Source organism: Somniosus microcephalus, chromosome 6 (genome assembly GCF_052327205.1).
Source record: "Somniosus microcephalus isolate GS21.2 chromosome 6, FLI_Smic_1.0, whole genome shotgun sequence".
Taxonomy (NCBI): Eukaryota; Metazoa; Chordata; class Chondrichthyes; order Squaliformes; family Somniosidae; genus Somniosus; species Somniosus microcephalus.
Window position 1 is genome coordinate 117,455,584 of NC_140992.1, and position 21,607 is coordinate 117,477,190.

General features: G+C 45.3%; 2 protein-coding genes across 11 annotated transcripts in view; one reads left to right on the plus strand and one right to left on the minus strand.

Moving 5' to 3' along the window:
- kif1aa (kinesin family member 1Aa) overlaps positions 1 to 21,607 on the minus strand; it is a 599,030-nt gene that overhangs the window by 401,487 nt on the left and 175,936 nt on the right. The gene's annotated exons all lie outside the window — the stretch shown is intronic.
- Positions 5,987 to 21,607, plus strand: part of LOC147116024 (uncharacterized) — a 36,269-nt gene continuing 20,648 nt past the window's right edge. The window contains exons 1-3 of the mRNA XM_085990735.1: positions 5,987 to 6,888; positions 8,973 to 9,188; positions 11,280 to 11,486. Of these exons, the coding sequence (XP_085846861.1) occupies positions 6,613 to 6,888; positions 8,973 to 9,188; positions 11,280 to 11,486 (699 nt within the window). The 5' untranslated portion in view covers positions 5,987 to 6,612. The remainder of the gene's footprint in view (positions 6,889 to 8,972; positions 9,189 to 11,279; positions 11,487 to 21,607) is intronic.

The following is a 21,607-nucleotide window of genomic DNA, read 5'->3' on the forward strand; positions in this document are numbered from 1 at the left end:
CCAAGTCCTGTTCACCCATCATTCCTGTGCTCGCTGACCTAAATTGGCTCCCAGTCCAGCAGCGCCTCAATTTTAAAACTCTCATCCTGGTTTTCAAATCCCTCCACGGCCTCACCCCTCCCTATCTCTGTAACCTCCTCCAGCTCTACAACCCTCCGAAATCTCGGCGCTCCTCCAATTCTGGCCTCTTGCACATCCCTGGTTTTAACCGCTCCACCATTGGCGGCACGGAGAGGTTTACAGAGGGAAATCCACAGCTTAGGGCCAGAGCTGCCGAGGCTCTAAGCCATGGACTTCCCTGCCTAAACCTCTCCGTCTCTACTCTTTCTTACCTCCTTTAAGATGCTCCTTCAAACCTACCTCTTTGGTCATCTGTCCTAATATCTCCTCACGTGGCTCAGTGTCAAATTATGTTTGATATCATTCCTGTGAAGTGCCTTGGGATGTTTTACTATGTTAAAGGTGCTATATAAATGCAAGTTGTTGTTGGTGTTATCTGAGGGCCATTGCAGATGAGGCAAATGGCCTGAAATTCATGTGCTGAACTGGGCGAGGCCGGGCAGGTGCTGGTAGCTCACCTAAATTATTGAAATGAGGCCCCTTGGGCCTCCCAGTTGGGGCGCACAATGCCCAGTTTTGGGGCCTGAAAATGGCTCCAGATGAATTTCTACTACAATAGGTTTTCGGCTCTGGGGGGGGGTGGGGGCAGGGGGGCGGGGGGGCTGGTGCTCAGTACCAATATTCCCTCTAATTTTTGGGGGGCTGTGTGGCCCCTTTAATGGGCTGTGCGGCCCATTCAGATTTCCGCACATGCGCAGTTTTTCCATTTAAAAGCCGGTGAGCGGCCTGCACGGGACCTCCAGACCAGCTGCACAGCTTAACAGGAACATTAGTCAGTACCTGAGGAACCAACATAACCAGAGTCACTGCCTTCAGGAAACATAGAAAAATAGGAGCAGGAGTATGCCATCTGGCCCTTCGAGCCTGCTCCGCCATTCAATATGTTCATGGCTAATCCTCTATCTAAAAAACATATTCTCGCACTCTCCCCATACCCCTTGATGCCTTTTGTCTCTAGAAATCTATCTCTCTCCTTCTTAAATATATTCAGTGACTTAGCCTTCACAGCCTTCTGTGGTACAGAACTTCACAGGTTCACCACCCTCTGAGTGAAGAAATTTCTCCTCATCTCAGTCCTAAATGTCCTACCCCGTATCCTGAGACTGTGACCCCTGGTTCTAGACCCCCCAGCCAGGGGAAACATCCTCCCCGCATCCAGTCTGTCTAGCCCTGTCAGAATGTTATACATTTCAATGAGATTCCCTCTCATTCTTCTAAACTCTAGTGAATACAGGCCTAGTCGACCCAATCTCTCCTCATATGACAGTCCTGCCATCCCAGGAATCAGTCTGGTGAACCTTCGCTGCACTCCCTCTATGGCAAGTATATCCTTTCTTAGGTAAGGAGACCAAAACTGTACACAGTACTCCAGGTGTAGTCTCACCAAGGCCCTGTATAACTGTAGTAAGACATCCTTGCTCCTGTACTCAAATCCTCTTGCAATGAAGGCCAACATACCATGCCTTTCTAACTGCTTGCTGCACCTGCATGTTTGCTTTTAGTGATTGGTGTACAAGGACACCCAGGTCCCTTTGTACATCAACATTTCCCAATCCATCACCATTTAAATAATACTCTGCCTTTCTGTTTTTGCTACCAAAGTGGATAACTTCACATTTATCCACGATATACTGCATCTGCCATGTATTTGCCCACTCACTCAACTTGTCTAAATCGCCTTGAAGCCTCTTTGCATCCTCCTCACAACTCTCAATCCCACCTAGTTTGGTGTCGTCAGTAAACTTGGAAATATTACATTTGGTTCCCTCATCCAAATCATTGATATATATTGTGAATAGCTGGGTCCAAGCACTGATCCCTGCGGTACCCCACTAGTCAGCGCCTGCCACCCCGAAAAAGACCCATTTATTCCTACTCTATGTTTCCTGTCTGTTAGCCAATTTTCAATCCATGCCAGTATATTACCCCCAATCTCATGTGCTTTAATTTTGCACACTAACCTCTTATGTGGGCCTTTATCAAAGGCCTTCTGAAAATCCAAATACACCACATCCACTGGTTCTCCCTTGTCTATTCTACCAGTTACATCCTCAAAAAACTCCAGTACGTTTGTCAAACACGATTTCCCTTTCATAAATCCATGTTGACTTTGTCTAATCCCGTTGATATTTTCTAAGTGTCCTGTTATCACATCCTTTATAATAGACTCTAGCATTTTCCCTACTACTGATGTTAGGCTAACCGGTCTGTAGTTCCCTGTTTTCTCTCTCCCTCCTTTTTTAAATAGTGGGGTTACATTTGCCACCCTCCAATTTGCAGGAACTGTTCCATAATTTATAGAATTTTGGAAGATGACAACCAATGCATCCACTATTTCCATGGTTACCTCTTTTAGTACTCTGGGATGCAGATTATCAGGCCCTGGGGATTTATTGGCTTTCAGTCCCATTAATTTCTCCAGCACTATTTTTTTACTAATACTAATTTCCTTTAATTCCTCCTTCTCACTAGACCCTTGGTTCCCTAGCATTTCTGGGAAGTTATTTGTGTCCTCTTCCATGAAGACAGAACCAAAGTATTTGTTTAATTGCTCGGCCATTTCCTTGTTCCCCATTATAAATTCACCCATTTCTGACTGTAAGGGACCTACATTTGTCTTCACTAATCTTTCTCTTTTTACATACTTTTAGAAGCTTTTACAATCTGCTTTTATGTTCCTTGCAAGTTTACTCTCACTCTATTTTTCCCCTCTTAATCAATCTCTTGGTCCTTTTTTGCTGAACTCTAAACTGCTCCCAATCCTCAGGCTTGCTACTTTTTCTGGCAACTTTATATGACTCCTCTTTGGATCTAATACTATCCTTAGTTTCATTTGTTAGCCATGGTTGGGCCGCTTTTCCTTTTGTGTTTTTGCGCCAGAAAGGAATGTATAATTGTTGCAATTCATGCATTTGTTCCTTAAATGTTAGCCATTGCCTATCCACTGTCATGCCTTTTAATGAAGCTCCCCAATCTATCATAGCCAACTCACTCATCATACCTTCGTAGTTTCCTTTGTTTAGATTTAGGTCCCTAGTTTCAGATTGGACTTCTTCACTTTCCATCTTAATGAAGAATTCCATCATGTTATGGTCACTCTTCCCTAAAGGAACCCGCACAACAAGATTATTAATTAACCTCTTCTCATTGCACAATACCCAATCTAGGATAGCCTATTCCCTAGTTGGTACTGGCCTAAAAACCCATCTCGTACACACTCCAGGAATTCATCCTCCACAGTATTATTGCTAATTTGTTTTGGCTAGTCTATATGTAGATTAAAGTCACCCATGATTACTGTAGTACCCTTGTTATATGCATCTCTAATTTCCTGTTTGATGCCATCCCCTACAATACCACTACTGTTTGGAGGCCTGTAGACAACTCCCACCAATGTTTTCTGCCCCTTGGTGCTTCTTAGCTCCACCCAGACTGATTCTACATCTTGATTTTCTGAGCCAATATCCTTTTTCAGTATTGCTCTGATTTCATCCTTTACTAACAACGCCACCCCACCTCCTTTTCCTTTTTGCCTGTCCTTCCTAAATATCGAAAATCCTTGGATATTCAGCTCCCAGCCTTGGTCATCCTGCAGCCATGTCTCCGTAATCGCAATTATATTGTATCTGATTACATCTATTTGCGCTGTTAATTCGTCTACCTTATTACGAATGCTTCATGCACTCAGATACAGTGCCTTTAGATTTGTCTTTTTAACATTTTTAGACATCTTGACATTTTTTGTACTATGGCCCTATTTGTCTTATTACCATTTTTTCTTACCCGGATCCTATTTGTTAGTGCACTCCTTTGTTTTGTACGCTCTGTCCCTTCCTGACACAATCTGGTTATCCTTACCCCAATCACTTTCCTGCACTGCTTCCTTGTCCTTTCTCTTTAGCATTTTAGATTTCTCTCCACCGAGACACTCCCCCCACTTATTTAGTTTAAAGCCCTATCTAGCTCCCTAGTTATTCGATTCACTAGAACTCTGGTCCCAGCATGGTTCAGGTGTAGTCCGTCCCAACGGAACAGCTCTCTCTTTCCCCAGTACTGGTGCCAGTGCCCCACGAATCGAAACCCACTTCTCCCACACCAATCTTTCAGCCACGCATTCGTCTCCCTGATCCTACTGACCCTATGCCAATTTGCTCGTGGCTCCGGTAATAATCCAGAGATTATGACCTTTGTGGTTCTGCTTTTTAATTTAGTCCCTAGCTGCTCAACCTCTCTCAGCAGAACCTCTTTCTTTGTCCTACCTATGTCGTTGGTACCTACGTGGAGCATGACAACTGGATCCTCCCCCTCCCACTCCAAGTTCTTCTCCAGCCCATCCAGGAGGAGATGTCCTTTACCCTGGCACCGGGTAGGCAACATAGCCTTCAGGACTCACGCTCCTGGTTGCAGAGAACAGTGTCTATCCCCCTAACTATACTGTCACCTAGTACAATCACCTTCCTTTTTACTCCCCCCACTTGAATGGCTTCCTGTACCACGGTGCCATGGTCAGTTTGCTCGTCCTCCCCGCAGTCCCCGCACTGGTACACAAGGGTTGCAAGAACCTCGAATGTATTGGACAAGTGCAGGGACTGAGGCTCTGCAATACAACTCCTGGATCCCCGTACCTGCCTCACTCGCAGTCACAGCCTCCTGTCCCTGATCACATGTCAATTCTAAAGTATTTAATCTAAGGGGAGCAAAAGCTCCAGGTAACTTTCTCCCTCCCTGATGACTCGCAATGTCTGCAGCTCGAACTCCAGCTCTTCAACTCGGAGCCGAAGTTCCTCGAGCCGCAGACACTTACCGCAGATGTAGTCGCCCTGGACAAAAATGTCCACAAGCTCCCACATATTGCAGCAGCAACACATCTCCTGTCCTCCCATTATTTTATTTATTTAATTAATTAGTTTAATGTTAATCAAATTATTTACCTCGTTTAGCTTATTAAATTAAATTAAGTTAATTTTTAAAATTTAGTTATATGTTATATGTTAACTTAAAACTTAGCCCACAGTCACTGCCAATCACTTACCTGCCTTACCTGTGACATCACTCTGCCGGAGAGATGGGGAGAAAGCAGGAGGGTGGTGGATTTTTTAAAATCTTTCTATCTTGTACCCTTCTGAATTGAGCCTTTTCCCCATTTCACTCCATGATTTCTCTTCCAGTATTGCAAAGCTACCAATACTCCCTGCAATTATTATGTTTATGTTTATGTATTACAAGCCAAATGAATGTTGAATGTTAAATGTCTTAATCAAAATGTACACTCTCGGGAGCCGCAAGCCTACATTTCGTTGTACTGCACTTGTGCACTAACAATGACAATAAAGTTGATTATTATTATTATTATTATAAATTTCTACAACTGCTGTGTATCTGGTTCAGTTCTGTTCCTGACTGAAGTTAAGCTCAGCACAAATGTTCCACTCCTGTACGAGTTCTGTCCCTAAGTGCAAGCTAATCTCAATAGAAAATGCTCCATGACTTGCCGTCGGACTGGTTGACTGAGCCACAGGAAGAATGGCGCAGACAGAGCGCACATTTACCTCACTCCAGTGCTCCAACGCCCGACACCCGGCTCTCACCGAGTCTGTAGCATTGGTAGTTTTAATAGTAAGTTTATTGCCTCCAGACAACAAAGAACAGCAAACTCTCAGTTCCTCGTGGACTCCTGATCTCCCACCTGTAGTATGACCTCCCCTGGTGGCGGTACATACCTGGTTGTGTGTGTCAGCGTGCTAGTGCCATGATGTGTAATCACGTCATAATGTGAGCACGCAAGCCGGCCTGGGCTAGAGCAGTGCCAGAGACTCTGACTGCGGAAGTGCTATTCTCTGCCCCAGCTCTCCTGGCAGCTGGCTGGAGGTGGATTCAGAAAATGAAACGCAGATCTGCCCGTGCTGAGACAATCAGGTGCCTGTTTTTTGAGGTGACATCCAACAGACCAAGAGGAGAGGATTTTATAAACGTGGCACACAGAGATTGGTTTGGGATCGATCTACCATAACGGGAAAACAAAGTGAAAGGACCAAGGCTGTCTTAGAGGTGGAAGGGGGTGACATTTGAGAAAAAATTCAGTGAGTGGACAATGATTAAAGCTGCAAATCCTCCCTCGATGCTGACCCCTCCCCCTCACTTGAAACTTCAGCTTGGCCCTACATTTGCCCAATTGGAGCACAGCACTTTGAGGACAAAGGTCAAGCCAGACCAATGAGCAGGAAAAAACTTCAGCTGGTTGCAGTGTTGAAAGCTGGCTTCTCTCCTGTGCAGGATATCAGCAGACCTTTGCAGAAAGGATTCGTGGAGGGTGTTTTGAATTAAAACCTTGTGCTGACAGAGAACTGTTTCGACCTAAAGTTCAGCATCCTTGCGCTAAGGGGAGTGATTGCCTTCATTTATAGGACACCTCTCTGCTGCTGGTTTTCTCCTTTCTCATCCGTTGCTCCTCTAGTTCTCGTCTGCTGCCCTGCGGCCTTGGTCTGCCTATCAATGCCTGTGCTGAGGGAGGGGAAGCCCTTGCTGGTCGGGTCTGCAGTCCTGCTCGCAGGCGGCTGCACCTTGTACCACTTGTGGAGACGCCTCATGGCCTCACGAGGAAAGGAATCGAAGAAGAACGTGTACGAAACACAGCGAGCTCTGAGTGAGTACCTCCTCTTCCACTTTGGCTCACCGCAGGACCTGTCGCTGTACATCACCGACCCAATCGCTATCCAGAACTTCCCGCAGAGGTGTGCCAAGGAATGTGCAAAACATTTCACCCAACAGGTAAAGAATATAGCTTGTGTTGAGCCTCTATTTAAATCCTCTTCCAAATAGGTAGTAAAAGATGGTCGGTGTGTTGGGTGGGTGGCAGCTGCACAGTGCTATGTGCCCACTGGGAAGGTGGAGAGAATTGTTTTGCATAGGATATATGGCACAGAAAGAGGCCATTCAGCCTAACCAGTCCATGCCGGTGTTTATGCTCCACTCGAGCCTCCTCCCGTCTTTCCTCATCTAGCTCTATCAGCATAACCCTCTATTCCCTTCTCCCTCATATGCTTGTCTAGCCTCCCCTTAAATGCATCTATACTATTCACCCCAACCACTCCCTGTGGTAGCGAGTTCCACATTCTCACCACTCTCTGGGTAAAGAAGTTTCTCCTGAATTACCGATTGGCTTTCTTGGTGACTATCTTCTATTGATGGCCTCTAGTTTTGCTCTTCCCCACAAGTGGAAACACTCACTCGGTGTCAGAACTCAGGTTCCACCGAGATTTGAACTCCGATCACTGGATTCAAAGTCCAGAGTGCTCACCATTACACATGATATGGAAGCAATAATACTTAGAGGATATTAATTTTTTTTTAATAAATGAATTTTCACTGTTGGCAAAGTAAATCTTAGAACCGGAGCCCCACTCTGCTGCTCTGTCCAAACTTTGCAGCCTTAAATGATGCTTAGCAGAAGAAACTGCAAATTTATAGAGAAGATGACTTGTGGCTGGTGGCAACACGTGCAATTCTTTGACTTGCCAGCAGGCTGCGCTGCTGGGGAGGGGTGGGAAGATTTCACTACGTGTCCCCTGCTCAACATTTCAAGAGAAATCGAAAAAGGATTTGAAAAAAGTGTATTTGTGATCTCACTAGAAATATTGAACAACGGGAACCTTCCTGCTGTTAAATCTGCCCCTGTGAAGTTCTCACCAGTTACAACAATGCAAGTGTGGTCAGATACCCAATTAAACTAATCCCAAGCCTCGCTAACCTTACCTTTATATCAGACAAATGTCAAATATAGCTGGACGTATTCTCTGTCACTGCTAAACTCTTGGAACTACAAATTATTATGTCGCCAGCTCACAGTGTCCATTTGGACTGAGAGTGGAACATTACTTGAAACAAATCACACTTGTGTCCACTGCAAAAACATTAACACATCTTTTCTCTGTTTGACCTGCTGTGTTTTTCATAATCATTAACACTGTCAATAATCTTGCAGCAATGGATCACAACTGTTCACCCCCAGCCAGCAGAGATACAGATCGTATCTACAGTCACTGTCTACAAGAAACCCTATGCCTGTCAGGAAATGACACTAAAGCAGATAGAGTAGTAACTGATACCTTAGAATGATTGGAGGCAGTAATCTGATCTCAGGGGTTTAGCAGCCAGTTAGAAATTGCTTGATCTCCTCTCTTGTGAAATGTATTGTTATCCCTCCCAGGTACCTGATTCTCCCACTCAGTCTCTTCCAGTGATTAGTTACGTATTATCCATTTTCTGTCCTGCTGGTAAACATTCATTTGAGGGTCTTGCTCCAAAGCCTTGGTTCATTGGTAACACGCTCACCTCTGAGTCAGAAGGTCGTGAACTCAAGTCCCACTCCAGAGACTTGAGCACATAATCTAGGCTGACACTCCAGTGCAGTACTGAGGGAGTGCTGCACTGTCGGAGATGCCGTCTTTCAGATGAGACTTTAAACCGAGACCCCGTCTGCCTTTTTAAGGTGGACATAAAAGATCCATGGCACTATTCTGAAGAAGAGCAGGGGAGTTATCCTCGGTGTCCTGGCCAATATTTATCCCTCAACCAACATCACTAAAACAGATTATCTGGTCATTATCACATTGCTGTTTGTGGGAGCTTGCTGTGCGCAAACTGGCTGCCACGTTTCCTAAATTACAACAGTGACTACACTTCAAAAATACTTCATTGGCTGTAAAGCACTTTGAGATGTCCTGAGCTCATGAAAGGCGCTATAGAAATGCAAGTCTTTCTTTTCAAACAGTGACCTTTTCATCCATGACCCATCTATGCTCCGTTGTAGAGTGGTGTCATTTCATTCATAACTGTCTATTCACTTTTGGTAGAATGATGTTCCCAGCAGAGCCCTGGACATTGGCTGTGCTGTGGGGAGAGCCTCGTTTGAACTGGCACGGGTATTTCAGGAGGTGGTGGGCATCGACTTCAGCCTCTCGTTTGTGAACGCCTGCAATCAACTGAAAGAAAATGGCCAGCTCCCTTACTGTGCTGCGACTGAAGGAGACTTGAGCACCCAGCACACTGCTATGGTACCCAAGGACATTGTAAGTACTCAGCCAAGCCTTTACTAATCTCCCCACCCCTGTCATTCTACATTTTGCCATTCATTCTCTCCCTCTCCCTTTTCTTTGTCTCTATCTCAATTTTTCCACTCTGCTCTCCCTCTATCTCTTACTTTCCTCTATGTCTATATTCTCATTTTTTCATGCTGCTCTCTCTCTCCCTTTTCTTTCTGTCTCTATCCCAAATTTGCCACTCTGGCTCATTCCTTCTCCCTTGTTGTGTGTCTGTATCCCATTTTCATTCCTTGAACAATCACTGGGTTAACTGGAGATGACAGTCAGACCCAAGCTTCTCCATGGGCCGCCCTCCCCCTCCCCTCCGGGGTAAGACCCTGGTCAATTTTACTTTCCTTCCTGCCAGGAAAAACACCTTGGGCTGGATTTTCATTGAGGAGGCGTGTAGGAGGCGGGACTACAACTTTCGGGGTTGTAGTCCCGCCTCCATCGAGTTGTGGCCAACCCACGCGATTTTCACTTGATTGACCTTGTTGAGCCCGCCCAGCGCGCTCAGCAGGCCAATCAAGGGCCACCCGGCAACAGGTGACGTCACAGATTGACATTTCGTCTGTCAAGAGATTTTGACAGATGAAATATCAGCGTTTCACAGCTGTTTGAAGCTGTCAAACACTGACAATCTGTACTCTAAGTTAATTCCTTCCTCTCAGGATGATTTAGAGATCTCTCTGGAACAGAAAGCTGAATGCTGCAGATTTTGAGAGATCACAGCCATTCTGCTTTCTGTGCCAGTGAGATGAGGGACTCCCGAGACCTGAAGGAAGGAAGGCTGTAAAGGTACATGTAAGTAAAACTTCTTTAAACACTTTACACACACCATACACACTTACCTCTGCACTCATGCACCCATCACTCACCTGAACACCGGACATCTCGACCCCTCCAAGCCCTTCATCCCGACGGCCCACCTCGCTAACTTGGCGTGGTTTGGAGCCATCGAGAATCCCACACTTCACCAATAAAAATAGGGATTAGGCTAAAAACTGCCTGTTAACTACCTGTTAACAGGCAGTTAATTGGCACTAATCCCCTTCCTGCCTTGGAGAGGCGGGTCCCAGCGCAGGTTGGGTATCCGCCTCCTTTGAAACTGGCATGGAGGTGGGTTGGGGGCGGGATGGGTTTGTGCCCCCTGATTTCAAGGGTTTAACCCCCCACACGCCTCCAATCCTGCCTCCATGGCTCAATGAAAATCCTGCCCCTTGACTCCATTTGGTGCCAATGCCTATCACTGAAGACCAAGGTCAGTAACTTGGCTGGTGGAGGAACTCCCCAGTAGCAGCTGAGGCTGAGATCCAAACCCAGGTCTCCCATGTCCATGATGCAGGATCTGATTGAAAGGGCTAGATCAACACATTTCTGGGTGTTGGGAAAAAACTAACAGCAAGATGTGACCAAAATTTGTATTCACTGAAGTCAATGTTCAGACCAGAAGCCTGCGAAGTATCCAAAGAAGGGTTTGCACTGAACTTAGTCTACATGCCAAAACATGACCTGCTGTGTTTCCAGAATTTTCTGCAATCATTTTAGATTTGCAGTATTTTTTCCTTATCCCCGCAGCTAAGTAACTAGAGTTGGGGTATAGTTTCAGTTCATAGATACCATTGAGCAAAATCTACTTTTAGAATAATGGCTGTGCATAAAGTGAGTAATGTCGTCCTAGCTCATTAGTATAAAAAAGTAGAGTTCAGAGTTGCCAATTAAACACTGCAGAGCGTGAGAAGCACAGTGAATTAAGACACTCTCTCATCTGCAGGACTTGGTTTGAATCCAGCTCAGACTGGGAGGGAACTTTCCTCTTGTACTTAATCCCCAGACCTGGGGTTGCTTGATGAGACAGTGTAGAGGGAGCTTTACTGTGTACTGTTGTACCTGGCCTAGGAGGCTTAATGGGGTGGTGTGGAGGGAGCTTTATTTGGATAATCAGCACAGCTTGATATACTCAATGCTGATACTGATGAGCAGAAACAAATTCCATTCCCAGCAAGGACATCCCTCACCTTCAACATAAAGCCACTGCCTTTCAACCTGGTCACTTTGTGTTTCTGGTTCCTTCTGTAGGAGCGGAGTCGGTGCCAGTTCAGGCAGGGTGATGCCTGCAATCTACCTACAGATCTGGGAACCTTTGGCTGTGTACTGGCAGGGAACCTGATCTGTCGCCTACCTGACCCCTTTGCGTTCTTCCAAAGACTCCCAGGACTAGTGGCCCCGGGCGGAATTCTTGTCATTACATCACCATACACCTGGCTGGAGGAGTTCACACCAAAGGTAAAACGACCTGCTTCCAGTTTAAACCTTCAGGTTACAGGGCCTCCTCTGTAGCCAGCGTAATTCTGTATGAGCAAACGTCTTGGAAAGTGCCAAGACTATACTCATTTAACTGATTGCTTTAATTAGACAGATTATCTGCCCATGCTGTGAAGAAATATTGAACAGTTCCTCCTACTCCCTGTCCCTAAAAGATGTATTGGAACCCGCAGCAATGAGCCGCTCTTAATGTCAGATACAGCTGGTGTTAGATCGAGGGTGTCTTTCTGTAATGTTTCAATCAGAGACCGAGGGATTTAGATCGAGGGTGGATCTCTGTAATGTCTCTAATGGAAACTGAGGAATTTAGATTGAGGGTGTATCTCTATAATGTCTCTAATGGAAACTGAGGAATTTAGATTGAGGGTGTATCTCTGTAATGCCTCTAATGGAGACCGAGGGAGTATCTCTGTAATGCCTCTAATGGAGACGGAGGGATTTAGATTGAGGGTGTATCTCTGTAATGCCTCTAATGGAGACCGAGGGATTTAGATCGAGGGTGTATCTCTGTAATGCCTCTAATGGAGACGGAGGGATTTAGATCGAGGGTGTATCTCTGTAATGCCTCTAATGGAGACGGAGGGATTTAGATTGAGGGTGTATCTCTGTAATGCCTCTAATGGAGACCGAGGGATTTAGATCGAGGGTGTCTCTGTAATGTCTCTAATGGAGACGGAGGGATTTAGATCGAGGGTGTATCTCTGTAATGCCTCTAATGGAGACAGAGGGAGTTAGATTGAGGGTATATCTCTGTAATGCCTCTAATGGAGACAGAGGGAGTTAGATCGAGGGTGTATCTCTGTAATGCCTCTAATGGAGACAGAGGGAGTTAGATTGAGGGTATATCTCTGTAATGCCTCTAATGGAGACAGAGGGAGTTAGATTGAGGGTATATCTCTGTAATGCCTCTAATGGAGACCGAGGGATTTAGATTGAGGGTATATCTCTATAATGTCTCTAATGAAGACGGAGGGATTTAGATCGAGGGTGTATCTCTGTAATGCCTCTAATGGAGACGGAGGGATTTAGATCGAGGGTGTATCTCTGTAATGCCTCTAATGGAGACCGAGGGATTTAGATCGAGGGTGTCTCTGTAATGTCTCTAATGGAGACGGAGGGATTTAGATCGAGGGTGTATCTCTGTAATGCCTCTAATGGAGACAGAGGGAGTTAGATTGAGGGTATATCTCTGTAATGCCTCTAATGGAGACAGAGGGAGTTAGATCGAGGGTGTATCTCTGTAATGCCTCTAATGGAGACAGAGGGAGTTAGATTGAGGGTATATCTCTGTAATGCCTCTAATGGAGACAGAGGGAGTTAGATCGAGGGTGTATCTCTGTAATGTCTCTAATGGAGACAGAGGGAGTTAGATTGAGGGTATATCTCTGTAATGCCTCTAATGGAGACAGAGGGAGTTAGATTGAGGGTATATCTCTGTAATGCCTCTAATGGAGACCGAGGGATTTAGATCGAAGGTGTATCTCTGTAATGTCTCTAATGGAGACGGAGGGATTTAGATCGAGGGTGTATCTCTGTAATGCCTCTAATGGAGACGGAGGGATTTAGATCGAGGGTGTATCTCTGTAATGTCTCTAATGGAGACAGAGGGAGTTAGATTGAGGGTGTATCTCTGTAATGCCTCTAATGGAGACGGAGGGATTTAGATTGAGGGTATATCTCTATAATGCCTCTAATGGAGACGGAGGGATTTAGATCGAGGGTGTATCTCTGTAATGTCTCTAATGGAGACGGAGGGATTTAGATCGAGGGTGTATCTCTGTAATGTCTCTAATGGAGACCGAGGGATTTAGATCGAGGGTGTATCTCTGTAATGTCTCTAATGGAGACAGAGGGAGTTAGATTGAGGGTGTATCTCTGTAATGCCTCTAATGGAGACGGAGGGATTTAGATTGAGGGTGTATCTCTGTAATGTCTCTAATGGAGACGGAGAGATTTAGATCGAGGGTGTATCTCTGTAATGCCTCCAATGGAGACGGAGGGATTTAGATCGAGGGTGCATCTCTATAATGTCTCTAATGGAGACGGAGAGATTTAGATCGAGGGTGTATCTCTGTAATGTCTCTAATGGAGACGGAGAGATTTAGATCGAGGGTATATCTCTGTAATGTCTCTAATGGAGACAGAGGGATTTAGATCGAGGGTGTATCTCTGTAATGTCTCTAATGGAGACGGAGAGATTTAGATCGAGGGTGTATCTCTGTAATGTCTCTAATGGAGACGGAGGGATTTAGATCGAGGGTGGATCTGTAATGTCTCTAATGGAGACGGAGAGATTTAGATTGAGGGTGTATCTCTGTAATGTCTCTAATGGAGACAGAGGGAGTTAGATCGAGGGTGTATCTCTGTAATGTCTCTAATGGAGACAGAGGGAGTTAGATCGAGGGTGTATCTCTGTAATGTCTCTAATGGAGACGGAGAGATTTAGATTGAGGGTGTATCTCTGTAATGTCTCTAATGGAGACGGAGAGATTTAGATTGAGGGTGTATCTCTATAATGTCTCTAATGGAGACAGAGGGAGTTAGATCGAGGGTGTATCTCTGTAATGTCTCTAATGGAGACGGAGAGATTTAGATTGAGGGTGTATCTCTGTAATGTCTCTAATGGAGACAGAGGGATTTAGATCGAGGGTGTATCTCTGTAATGCCTCTAATGGAGACGGAGGGATTTAGATCGAGGGTGTATCTCTGTAATGTCTCTAATGGAGACAGAGGGAGTTAGATTGAGGGTGTATCTCTGTAATGCCTCTAATGGAGACGGAGGGATTTAGATTGAGGGTATATCTCTATAATGCCTCTAATGGAGACGGAGGGATTTAGATCGAGGGTGTATCTCTGTAATGTCTCTAATGGAGACGGAGGGATTTAGATCGAGGGTGTATCTCTGTAATGTCTCTAATGGAGACCGAGGGATTTAGATCGAGGGTGTATCTCTGTAATGTCTCTAATGGAGACAGAGGGAGTTAGATTGAGGGTGTATCTCTGTAATGCCTCTAATGGAGACGGAGGGATTTAGATTGAGGGTGTATCTCTGTAATGTCTCTAATGGAGACGGAGAGATTTAGATCGAGGGTGTATCTCTGTAATGCCTCTAATGGAGACGGAGGGATTTAGATCGAGGGTGTATCTCTATAATGTCTCTAATGGAGACGGAGAGATTTAGATCGAGGGTGTATCTCTGTAATGTCTCTAATGGAGACGGAGAGATTTAGATCGAGGGTATATCTCTGTAATGTCTCTAATGGAGACAGAGGGATTTAGATCGAGGGTGTATCTCTGTAATGTCTCTAATGGAGACGGAGAGATTTAGATCGAGGGTGTATCTCTGTAATGTCTCTAATGGAGACGGAGGGATTTAGATCGAGGGTGGATCTGTAATGTCTCGAATGGAGACGGAGAGATTTAGATTGAGGGTGTATCTCTGTAATGTCTCTAATGGAGACAGAGGGAGTTAGATCGAGGGTGTATCTCTGTAATGTCTCTAATGGAGACAGAGGGAGTTAGATCGAGGGTGTATCTCTGTAATGTCTCTAATGGAGACGGAGAGATTTAGATTGAGGGTGTATCTCTGTAATGTCTCTAATGGAGACGGAGAGATTTAGATTGAGGGTGTATCTCTATAATGTCTCTAATGGAGACAGAGGGAGTTAGATCGAGGGTGTATCTCTGTAATGTCTCTAATGGAGACGGAGAGATTTAGATTGAGGGTGTATCTCTGTAATGTCTCTAATGGAGACAGAGGGATTTAGATCGAGGGTATATCTCTGTAATGCCTCGAATGGAGACCGAGGGATTTAGATCGAGGGTGTATCTCTATAATGTCTCTAATGGAGACGGAGAGATTTAGATTGAGGGTGGATCTCTGTAATGTCTCTAATGGAGACAGAGGGAGTTAGATTGAGGGTGGATCTCTGTAATGCCTCTAATGGAGACGGAGGGATTTAGATCGAGGGTGTATCTCTGTAATGTCTCTAATGGAGACAGAGGGAGTTAGATCGAGGGTGTATCTCTGTAATGCCTCTAATGGAGACCGAGGGATTTAGATCGAGGGTGTATCTCTATAATGTCTCTAATGGAGACGGAGGGATTTAGATCGAGGGTGTATCTCTGTAATGTCTCTAATGGAGACAGAGGGAGTTAGATCGAGGGTGTATCTCTGTAATGTCTCTAATGGAGACAGAGGGAGTTAGATCGAGGGTGTATCTCTATAATGTCTCTAATGGAGACGGAGGGATTTAGATCGAGGGTGTATCTCTGTAATGTCTCTAATGGAGACGGAGGGATTTAGATCGAGGGTGTATCTCTGTAATGCCTCTAATGGAGACCGAGGGATTTAGATCGAGGGTGTATCTCTATAATGTCTCTAATGGAGACGGAGGGATTTAGATCGAGGGTGTATCTCTGTAATGTCTCTAATGGAGACAGAGGGAGTTAGATCGAGGGTGTATCTCTGTAATGTCTCTAATGGAGACAGAGGGAGTTAGATTGAGGGTGTATCTCTGTAATGCCTCTAATGGAGACCGAGGGATTTAGATTGAGGGTGTATCTCTGTAATGTCTCTAATGGAGACGGAGGGATTTAGATCGAGGGTGTATCTCTGTAATGTCTCTAATGGAGACGGAGGGATTTAGATCGAGGGTGTATCTCTGTAATGTCTCTAATGGAGACGGAGGGATTTAGATTGAGGGTGTATCTCTGTAATGCCTCTAATGGAGACGGAGGGATTTAGATCGAGGGTGTATCTCTGTAATGCCTCTAATGGAGACCGAGGGATTTAGATCGAGGGTGTATCTCTGTAATGTCTCTAATGGAGACAGAGGGAGTTAGATTGAGGGTGGATCTCTGTAATGTCTCTAATGGAGACCGAGGGATTTAGATTGAGGGTGTCTCTGTAATGTCTCTAATGGAGACGGAGGGATTTAGATCGAAGGTGTATCTCTGTAATGTCTCTAATGGAGACAGAGGGAGTTAGATTGAGGGTGTATCTCTGTAATGTCTCTAATGGAGACGGAGGGATTTAGATCGAAGGTGTATCTCTGTAATGTCTCTAATGGAGACAGAGGGATTTAGATCGAGGGTGTATCTCTGTAATGTCTCTAATGGAGACCGAGGGATTTAGATCGAAGGTGTATCTCTGTAATGTCTCTAATGGAGACAGAGGGAGTTAGATCGAGGGTGTATCTCTGTAATGTCTCTAATGGAGACAGAGGGAGTTAGATCGAGGGTGTATCTCTGTAATGTCTCTAATGGAGACAGAGGGAGTTAGATCGAAGGTGTATCTCTGTAATGTCTCTAATGGAGACAGAGGGAGTTAGATCGAAGGTGTATCTCTGTAATGTCTCTAATGGAGACAGAGGGAGTTAGATTGAGGGTGGATCTCTGTAATGTCTCTAATGGAGACAGAGGGAGTTAGATTGAGGGTGTCTCTGTAATGTCTCTAATGGAGACGGAGGGATTTAGATTGAGGGTGTATCTCTGTAATGCCTCTAATGGAGACGGAGGGATTTAGATCGAGGGTGTATCTCTGTAATGTCTCTAATGGAGACCGAGGGATTTAGATTGAGGGTGTATCTCTGTAATGTCTCTAATGGAGACAGAGGGAGTTAGATTGAGGGTGGATCTCTGTAATGTCTCTAATGGAGACAGAGGGAGTTAGATTGAGGGTGTCTCTGTAATGTCTCTAATGGAGACGGAGGGATTTAGATCGAAGGTGTATCTCTGTAATGTCTCTAATGGAGACAGAGGGAGTTAGATCGAAGGTGTATCTCTGTAATGTCTCTAATGGAGACGGAGGGATTTAGATTGAGGGTGTATCTCTGTAATGTCTCTAATGGAGACAGAGGGAGTTAGATCGAAGGTGTATCTCTGTAATGTCTCTAATGGAGACGGAGGGAGTTAGATTGAGGGTGTATCTCTGTAATGTCTCTAATGGAGACGGAGGGATTTAGATCGAGGGTGGATCTCTGTAATGTCTCTAATGGAGACGGAGAGAGTTAGATTGAGGGTGGATCTCTGTAATGTCTCGAATGGAGACGGAGAGATTTAGATTGAGGGTGGATCTCTGTAATGCCTCTAATGGAGACGGAGGGATTTAGATCGAGGGTGTATCTCTGTAATGTCTCTAATGGAGACGGAGGGATTTAGATCGAGGGTGGATCTCTGTAATGTCTCTAATGGAGACAGAGGGAGTTAGATTGAGGGTGGATCTCTGTAATGTCTCTAATGGAGACAGAGGGAGTTAGATTGAGGGTGTCTCTGTAATGTCTCTAATGGAGACGGAGGGATTTAGATTGAGGGTGTATCTCTGTAATGCCTCTAATGGAGACGGAGGGATTTAGATCGAGGGTGTATCTCTATAATGTCTCTAATGGAGACAGAGGGAGTTAGATCGAGGGTGGATCTCTGTAATGTCTCTAATGGAGACGGAGGGATTTAGATCGAGGGTGTATCTCTGTAATGTCTCTAATGGAGACGGAGGGATTTAGATCGAGGGTGTATCTCTGTAATGTCTCTAATGGAGACGGAGGGATTTAGATCGAGGGTGTATCTCTATAATGTCTCTAATGGAGACAGAGGGAGTTAGATCGAGGGTGGATCTCTGTAATGTCTCTAATGGAGACGGAGGGATTTAGATCGAGGGTGTATCTCTGTAATGTCTCTAATGGAGACGGAGGGATTTAGATCGAGGGTGTATCTCTGTAATGTCTCTAATGGAGACAGAGGGAGTTAGATTGAGGGTGGATCTCTGTAATGTCTCTAATGGAGACAGAGGGAGTTAGATCGAGGGTGGATCTCTGTAATGTCTCTAATGGAGACAGAGGGAGTTAGATCGAGGGTGGATCTCTGTAATGTCTCTAATGGAGACAGAGGGAGTTAGATTGAGGGTATATCTCTGTAATGCCTCTAATGGAGACGGAGGGAGTTAGATTGAGGGTGTATCTCTGTAATGTCTCTAATGGAGACGGAGGGAGTTAGATTGAGGGTGGATCTCTGTAATGTCTCTAATGGAGACGGAGGGAGTTAGATCGAGGGTGTATCTCTGTAATGTCTCTAATGGAGACAGAGGGAGTTAGATCGAGGGTGTATCTCTATAATGTCTCGAATGGAGACGGAGGGATTTAGATCGAAGGTGTATCTCTGTAATGTCTCTAATGGAGACAGAGGGAGTTAGATCGAGGGTGGATCTCTGTAATGTCTCTAATGGAGACGGAGAGATTTAGATCGAAGGTGTATCTCTGTAATGTCTCTAATGGAGACAGAGGGAGTTAGATCGAGGGTGTATCTCTGTAATGTCTCTAATGGAGACGGAGGGAGTTAGATTGAGGGTGGATCTCTGTAATGTCTCTAATGGAGACGGAGGGAGTTAGATCGAGGGTGTATCTCTGTAATGTCTCTAATGGAGACGGAGGGATTTAGATTGAGGGTGTATCTCTGTAATGTCTCTAATGGAGACGGAGGGAGTTAGATCGAGGGTGTATCTCTGTAATGTCTCTAATGGAGACGGAGGGAGTTAGATTGAGGGTGTATCTCTGTAATGTCTCTAATGGAGACAGAGGGAGTTAGATCGAGGGTGGATCTCTGTAATGTCTCTAATGGAGACGGAGAGATTTAGATCGAAGGTGGATCTCTATAATGTCTCTAATGGAGACGGAGGGATTTAGATTGAGGGTGTATCTCTGTAATGTCTCTAATGGAGACAGAGGGAGTTAGATCGAGGGTGGATCTCTGTAATGTCTCTAATGGAGACGGAGAGATTTAGATCGAAGGTGGATCTCTGTAATGTCTCTAATGGAGACAGAGGGAGTTAGATTGAGGGTGGATCTCTGTAATGCCTCTAATGGAGACAGAGGGAGTTAGATTGAGGGTGGATCTCTGTAATGTCTCTAATGGAGACGGAGGGAGTTAGATTGAGGGTGGATCTCTGTAATGTCTCTAATGGAGACGGAGGGATTTAGATCGAGGGTGTCTCTGTAATGTCTCTAATGGAGACGGAGGGAGTTAGATCGAGGGTGGATCTCTGTAATGTCTCTAATGGAGACGGAGGGATTTAGATCGAGGGTGTCTCTGTAATGCCTCTAATGGAGACGGAGGGATTTAGATCGAAGGTGTATCTCTGTAATGTCTCTAATGGAGACAGAGGGAGTTAGATTGAGGGTGTATCTCTGTAATGCCTCTAATGGAGACAGAGGGAGTTAGATCGAGGGTGGATCTCTGTAATGCCTCTAATGGAGACGGAGGGAGTTAGATCGAGGGTGGATCTCTGTAATGTCTCTAATGGAGACGGAGGGAGTTAGATTGAGGGTGGATCTCTGTAATGCCTCTAATGGAGACAGAGGGAGTTAGATTGAGGGTGTCTCTGTAATGTCTCTAATGGAGACGGAGGGATTTAGATCGAAGGTGTATCTCTGTAATGTCTCTAATGGAGACGGAGGGAGTTAGATCGAGGGTGGATCTCTGTAATGTCTCTAATGGAGACGGAGGGAGTTAGATCGAGGGTGGATCTCTGTAATGTCTCTAATGGAGACGGAGGGAGTTAGATCGAGGGTGGATCTCTGTAATGCCTCTAATGGAGACGGAGGGATTTAGATCAAAGGTGTATCTCTGTTATGTCTCTAATGGAGACGGAGGGAGTTAGATCGAGGGTGGATCTCTGTAATGTCTCTAATGGAGACGGAGGGAGTTAGATCGAGGGTGGATCTCTGTAATGTCTCTAATGGAGACGGAGGGAGTTAGATCGAGGGTGGATCTCTGTAATGTCTCTAATGGAGACGGAGGGAGTTAGATTGAGGGTGTCTCTGTAATGTCTCTAATGGAGACGGAGGGATTTAGATCGAGGGTGTATCTCTGTAATGTCTCTAATGGAGACAGAGGGAGTTAGATCGAGGGTGGATCTCTGTAATGTCTCTAATGGAGACGGAGGGATTTAGATCGAAGGTGTATCTCTGTAATGTCTCTAATGGAGACAGAGGGAGTTAGATCGAGGGTGGATCTCTGTAATGTCTCTAATGGAGACGGAGGGAGTTAGATCGAGGGTGGATCTCTGTAATGTCTCTAATGGAGACAGAGGGAGTTAGATCGAGGGTGGATCTCTGTAATGTCTCTAATGGAGACAGAGGGAGTTAGATCGAGGGTGGATCTCTGTAATGTCTCTAATGGAGACAGGGAGTTAGATCGAGGGTGGATCTCTGTAATGTCTCTAATGGAGACGGAGGGAGTTAGATCGAGGGTGGATCTCTGTAATGCCTCTAATGGAGACGGAGGGAGTTAGATCGAGGGTGGATCTCTGTAATGTCTCTAATGGAGACAGAGGGAGTTAGATTGAGGGTGTATCTCTGTAATGCCTCTAATGGAGACGGAGGGAGTTAGATCGAGGGTGGTTCTCTGTAATGTCTCTAATGGAGACGGAGGGAGTTAGATCGAGGGTGGATCTCTGTAATGTCTCTAATGGAGACAGAGGGAGTTAGATTGAGGGTGTATCTCTGTAATGTCTCTAATGGAGACGGAGGGAGTTAGATTGAGGGTGTATCTCTGTAATGTCTCTAATGGAGACGGAGGGAGTTAGATCGAGGGTGGATCTCTGTAATGTCTCTAATGGAGACAGAGGGAGTTAGATCGAGGGTGGATCTCTGTAATGTCTCTAATGGAGACGGAGGGATTTAGATCGAGGGTGGATCTCTGTAATGTCTCTAATGGAGACGGAGGGAGTTAGATCGAGGGTGGATCTCTGTAATGTCTCTAATGGAGACGGAGGGAGTTAGATCGAGGGTGGATCTCTGTAATGTCTCTAATGGAGACAGAGGGAGTTAGATCGAGGGTGGATCTCTGTAATGTCTCTAATGGAGACAGAGGGAGTTAGATCGAGGGTATATCTCTGTAATGCCTCTAATGGAGACAGAGGGAGTTAGATCGAGGGTGGATCTCTGTAATGTCTCTAATGGAGACAGAGGGAGTTAGATCGAGGGTATATCTCTGTAATGCCTCTAATGGAGACAGAGGGAGTTAGATCGAGGGTGGATCTCTGTAATGTCTCTAATGGAGACAGAGGGAGTTAGATCGAGGGTGGA